The 6578-nt window shown below is 32.4% G+C and overlaps 1 protein-coding gene across 8 annotated transcripts in view; it reads left to right on the top strand.

Moving 5' to 3' along the window:
• LOC127072101 (matrix metalloproteinase-2) overlaps window positions 1-6578 on the top strand; it is a 214145-nt gene that overhangs the window by 195414 nt on the left and 12153 nt on the right. For all 8 annotated transcript variants that reach the window (XM_051012231.1, XM_051012232.1, XM_051012230.1 and 5 more), the window contains one exon: window positions 26-184. In XM_051012231.1, coding sequence (XP_050868188.1) covers window positions 26-184 — 159 coding nt within the window. The remainder of the gene's footprint in view (window positions 1-25; window positions 185-6578) is intronic.

The following is a 6578-nucleotide window of genomic DNA, read 5'->3' as shown; positions in this document are numbered from 1 at the left end:
TCATTTTACGTTTAATATTTTCTAGGGACTAGCCTGTTCGCTGTGGCTGCACACGAGTTTGGTCATTCTCTTGGTTTGGCACATAGTTCTGTTCAAGGAGCTCTAATGTATCCTTGGTATCAAGGATTGAGTCCTAATTATGAGCTACCCGAGGACGATAGGCATGGGATTCAACAGATGTATGGTAAGTTATTTGATTTCTAATACATGTATATATATATATATCTATATTTTTTTTTAATATAAATCTTTTAATATAAATTTTGATAATAAAAGATATTTGTACTATCAAATATTTGTAATATATAAAAAGTATTATATACATATATATAAATTATACGTATACGTTATATTGTTATTTAATATATTTTTTTTAATATCGTGTTTCAATATTATAATTTTGATTTCTCTATATTTTTCTTGCAATTCTTTAAATTTTAATACAAAAGTTACAACACTTTTTAATATCACATAATATTAAAAGAACAATAATATATAAAAATAAGTACAAGAGTTCAAAACCAAAGTTATATATTCCATAAAAAAAAAAAAAAAAAAAAAAAAAAAATTGACGGGGGATGATAAGAGTGAAAAAAAAAACTGAACTATATTTAGAACCAAATCTAACGAAGCTTCCGATATATTTCATTTTTATTACAACAAATCGTGTTATATTACGTTGAAGGTCTATCTTTTTCAAAGAAAAAGAAAAGGAAGAGGAAAAAGATTTTATTGCCATCGTTATATAGGAACAGCTTTCTTAAACCACGTAAAACTTTCACGCTCTCGGGATTATACCCACAAAGGATAGATAAATTTCGAAGAGTTGTTATCTGCGAAACGATACCGATCAAAAGAAAAGTAAGCTCTTTATAAAAGATAAAAAGAGATGGTGATAAATAGATAGTTAAAAAGAAAGAGTGTTGAATTCTCGAAAACGATACTCTTAAACGATTCACACGTACAGACACACGCGTATGTGTACGTGTGATCTATAAAAAATAATAGTAATGGTGGTAGATAGTACTAGTGTAGTAATAGGTAGTAGTAGTATGGCAGTTTGAATTGGCGCCAGTAGAGTAGGTAAAACGTGTGAGTAGCCAAGTAGTAAAGTCCGTCGTATAATCGGACAAGAGGGAGTAGCTCTTACAAGTAGTAGAAATGTCGTTTTCGAACACCGATCGGACACGAACACCATAATGTAGTTTTAAGTACAGGATGTACCAAAAGTTTCTTCGATGATTTCATTTTTATATATATATATACATATATATATATTAATGGTACATTTTCGAGACATTTTTCAAGGCAATTAATTCTTTTTTTTTCTTTTTTTTCTGTTCGTTTCATTTTCGTCTTCTCTTCTTTTCTCTCATTCTCACTTATTTGTTTTATCTTATCTTATTTTATTTTTTTTTTTATTTTGAACTGCGAAGCTAAGAGAGTTGTAAGAAGCTTTTTTGCAAATCTGATCGGAAGAAGAAGAATAATTAATCGATTAAAAAATTCTCGAAAAGAAGGAAAAATAAAATTTAATAATTTTGTTAACAAATCACAGATAGTAACTTTTGGACGAGCCTGTACGTTGAAATTCTACGCTTGTGTGTCAAATGTTAATATACCAAACGATCCCATATCATTATCCCTTCCTCCTCTATTTACGGCTATTAATTTTCTCTCGATAATTATTCCTAATTATTGAAATTCTCTTCTACAACAACAACAACAACAACAACAACAACAACAAGCTCTGTTTCCCCTAATACACGATTTCTTTCACCATGATATATATACCACAATCCATTCCTCTAAAACATACAAACATTCTAAAAAAAAAAGATATTAGAATTCAAAAATTTTATAATAAAACCTATGTTGTATGACAATATATATTATAATATCGATGAATGAACAGCTGTAATATTTTTTATGATTTCCAAAAGAAAAAGAAAAAGAAAAAGAAAAAGAACAAAAGAGAAAGCAAGTAAAAATATGAAATAACCATTAATAAAAATCACGATACAAATTCTATTCAAATATATTCACATACGTGCGTGTGCGTGTGTATATATATATATATATATACATCCAAAGAAAAATGTTCTCGTTTCGATCATTATAATAAAATTTTGTTGATCTCTCTCTCTCTCTCTCTCTCTCTCTCTCTCTCTCTCTCTCTCTCTCTCGCTCTCTCGCATACGATTTAGAAGTATAGAATCGGACGAAGATGAAATGGGACGTGAATAAAATATAAAGAATGACCAGGAGGATGTTTTTTGTTCCCTATGGGATATGGGTCGGCCGTGCAGAGATAGAGAAAGGGGTGGAGGGTGGAGAGGGGAGAGGGTGGGGTTGGTAAGGGAGAAAGAGGGCAGACAGACCAGGAGTGATTTACTATGCCAGCTTTGTCGGTTTTCCGGAGGGATCGCAAATGCATTCCGACTCTCTCTCTCTCTCTCTCTCTCTCTCTCTCTCTCTCTCTCTCTCTCTCTTTCTCTCTCTCTTTCTCTATTTCTCTCTTTCCATCTTCCTTTTCCTATACCATCAACCGTGTGTTTCGTGTTTGCATTACGAACACGACCGGTGTGTAGTACCGGTGCACGTTAACTCGCTACTGGTTTCGCGGTCGTACTGAAAGGTCGATGGTCACATTTGTTTTCCCATGAAAGGGACGTACTTGAATGGAACTCGAACGAGAGTCTATCGACTACTCTCTTTTTCTCTTTTTCTCTTTTTCTCTTTCTGTCTCTCTTTCTCTCTCTCTCTCTCTCTCTCTCTCTCTCTCTCTCTCTGTCTGTCTGTCTGTCTGTCTGTCTGTCTCTCTCTCTTTCTTTCTTTCTGTGTCCTCTGTTGATGATGTGTTTCTACGTTTTCGAATATTTTGTTTCGTGAAAGTCGAACACTTCTCTTTTTCATTCTATTTCTCTTTTTCTCTTTGTTTTTCTTCCATTTTCTCCCTCTCTTTTTTACCCTCTTGATGTCTCTCTTCTCTCTCTCTCTCTCTCTCTCTCTCTCTCTCTCTGTCTTTCTCTCTTGTTGATATTTCGATCGTAAACAGTAAACATTTTACGATTTAGTACAACTTTTTTTTTTCTTGTCTAAAACAAAGGAAAAGATGATCAATGCATTTTTTTTTTTTTTTTTTTTTTTTTTTTATAGAGAACAGGCTTCATCAGTTCAAACAATCTTATATTTTGTTTGGGAAAAAGAATTAATATTAATATATTGAGATTGGATAATATTTAATCGCTGTTACGTTTGTAATAGTATTAACAAATAAGTAAACGAAAAGTGTTAAAGGAATCGGTGAAGTATTCTTGTTATTTGAATCAAGTTCTTCGTATTTAAAGAAAATTACTCGTTGTATTGTAATTGGATAACATTAACGAACAATGTACTATAGTAAAAGCAAATAATCCTTAATAGATTTCACTGAAATATTTAGATTAGAGAAATTCGAACGTTACTTTCTATTTAACAATTTTTTTTTTGTATTTTATTCCGGTGCTGCCGTCTCGCGGAGAAAAATTGAATCGTTGTTGTTAAAAAACAATTACTATCTGTGCAACGTACTATCGTCAAAAATTGTTTCAACTTTTTGTTTGATTAAAAGGTTACAACGATTCGATACAATTCCTTTCTTGTTTAATGAAATAAAATGAAAAGAGAAAGAAAAGTAATCGTACGAGTACAGAGAGATAATCGAATAAAATAAAATCGGAGAATAAACACCGAGCACATTCATTCGTGTTTCTTCAATGTGAAGGGTATTTGAACTAAGGTAATGCTCTTAGAAGCGTTTAACGTGTTTAGATTCGCCGAGTGGATTCCCTTTAATAACTTGTACAATTCGTGGAATGTTTGGAAGATAGTTCAGCCGGTCGCAAACGGTCGATATGCCACGACCTCGAAGTAAACTTGAGAAACGAAGGCAAAGCGGGTTGAAATTTTTAACTACTACTAATAGTAGTAACAGTAGTAGTAATAGTAGTAATAGTAGTAATAGTAATAGTAGAAGTAGTACTAGTAGTTCTAGTAATTCTAGTGGAACAAGAATCAATCGGAAATGATTAAAACTTTGTGTCCCGTTCCTTGAGAACTCCTTTCCTTTGACCAATCGAACATTCCTTCCTTCCTTCCTCCCTCCCTTAGTCCCTTCCACCCTTCCTTACCTACTTCCCGTTTCGTTGGTTTAAAAAGAAAAAAGTAAAGAAAGGGAAGAAAAAAAGAAAATGAAACTTTCAACCGTCTCCTCCGTCGTCTTCGAAATCCATCCTTCTCTTTCTTTTTTCTTTTTTCTTTCTTCTTCATTTTTTTCTCTCTTTTTTTTTTCTTTTTCTTTTTTCTTGTATCCTTCTTCGGCAACCACCACACAAGTAAGCACCGATACATCACCGGTTCATCCCTTCTAACGTTGATGCGCTCTCACCGAAGAAAATAGTTGAAGCGTTTCTTTTCCTCTTCCTTGAAACTTACCCTTAACTCGGTATACAAAATTTTTCCTTTACCCATCATCCTCTACATCTTTTTCCGTAGTTGTTTAGGGAATGCGAGATGAGAGGGGGAGGGGTTGGAGAAAGAAATGGAGAAAGCAAAAATGTTCTTGATTAAAAAAGTCACTTCCTCGCGAAGGTCTGTCCATCACTCTTTTACTGGGAATATACTTCGCGAATTTTGCTTTGTTAAAATTTTTCTTTCCTTCTCCTTTTTTTTTTTTGTATATATATATGTATTTTTTGTTCTCAGAAATATGTCACTTTTTATTTCTTTTTTTTTTCTTTTTTCTTTTTTTTTCCGAATAAATCACAGAGGTACTGCCACTGTAAAAGAGAAATTAGTCGAGAAATATTTAACAAAGATTTATTATTACAAAGAGAATAAATAAGATAAAGAAAATAATCTTAAACTCGTAAGGAATTCTTGTAAACTTAATTCCATTAAAATCTTACCTTCTTTTTTTTTTTTTTTTTACTATTATTATATATATCTCTCTCATAAAATTAATCATTCTACATTTTTTTTTCTCCCTTTCTCTCCTTCTTCATCTTTTTTCTTTTTTTTTTTTTCAATCTTTTCCAAATAAATTACGAACGCAGCACCGTAAAAGAGAAATTAATTGAGATATACTAAACAAAGATTTATCGTTATAAACGGAATAAATGACATCAAGAGAATGCGAATACTATAATCTTCAAACTTGAAGGAATTCCTGTATAACGTACCTTGGATGATACATCTCAGAGGAAATAAGCTTTCAACTTTAAGGACGAAGGGATAGTATAAAGCACAGTGGAATTCGTCCTTGTTTCTCTTTTTCCGTTCTGCTAAGCACCATGGATAAGAACAAAAGGGGAGAAAGAGAAGGAAAATTGGGGGTGGAGGTGGAGGATTAGAGAGAAAGAAAGAAAGAGAGAGGAAGACACAGAGAGAGAGAGAGAGAGAGAGAGAGAGAGAGAGAGAGAGAGAATAATAGCAAATGCCCTTTATCTCTATCTCTCTCTTTCTATCTCTATCTCTTTCTTCCTCGAAGGATTTCGTTTCGGTCTTTTATTGGTGGAGAACACTGGGAAGAGGAAGACCGCTTGTTTCCCTTTATCCTTTACCACAACTCGCTTAGAATCCTTTCTCTTTTCTCTTTACCTTCTATCCTCATCCTCTATCCCCTATTTCCAACCCTTACCCCTCATTCCTCATCCCTAACCTCTCTACCCCCACTCCAACTCCATCGCCATTTTCAATCCACTTACTTAGCTCACGGAAAGCGTTCGAATTCCCATTGAAATAATTATTTCGTTGAATCTTTATCTTTCTTCTTCTCTTATATATCCTCTTCTTTTTTTGCTATTTTTTTCTTTTCTTTTCTTTTCTTTTCTTTTCTTCTCTTCTCTTCTCTCTTTTTATTTTGTTTTTTTCTCTCTCTTTCTCCCTCTTAATCTGTTAACCTGCAGCCAATTATTCGAGTATAACGAAATAATTGGATAAAACTGGACCGACGCTCCGGGATTATCTGTCGCTTTATGAGTATATTAGAGAAGATTATTTCTTCTTTTCTTTTTTTTTTTTTTAATTGTTCTTCTCTCTTCGTCGCATTCCCATCCTCTTCATGTAATTGTATATTTATGTATATGTATATATGTATTTTTTTTGCTCTCTCCTATTTTTCGCAAGTTTTTATATTCGAATATTGTAGTTACTCTTTGCTTTTATATATATATATATTTATATGTAATTATAAAAGGATAATAATTATTTTCGAAAGTACGACATTTATAAGAGAAATTAATTGTTCGCGTACAAGTATATAGGAAGCCACATTTTCTTTATCTAATGCCTACGTATACTACGAAGAAAAGAAAAGAAAAAACAAGAAGTGAGAGGAAAGAAGATATAAAAGAAAAAAAGCAAAAAAAAAACAATCCGGATTACATAGAATTGATAATAGATAAGAAATAGACGAGAGTAATAAAGATCGTTAATGAAGTGATAATCGTCGAGAGAGAAAAAAAATGGAAAAAAAGAAAAGAAAGAAAGAAAGAAAAATCAACGGAGAAACATGGATCGATATCATTAATCAAATC

This window comes from Vespula vulgaris, chromosome 24 (assembly GCF_905475345.1).
Source record: "Vespula vulgaris chromosome 24, iyVesVulg1.1, whole genome shotgun sequence".
In the NCBI taxonomy this organism is placed as follows: Eukaryota; Metazoa; Arthropoda; class Insecta; order Hymenoptera; family Vespidae; genus Vespula; species Vespula vulgaris.
The sequence above is the reverse complement of the archived record's forward strand: the minus strand, read 5'-3'. Positions and strand labels throughout refer to the sequence as shown.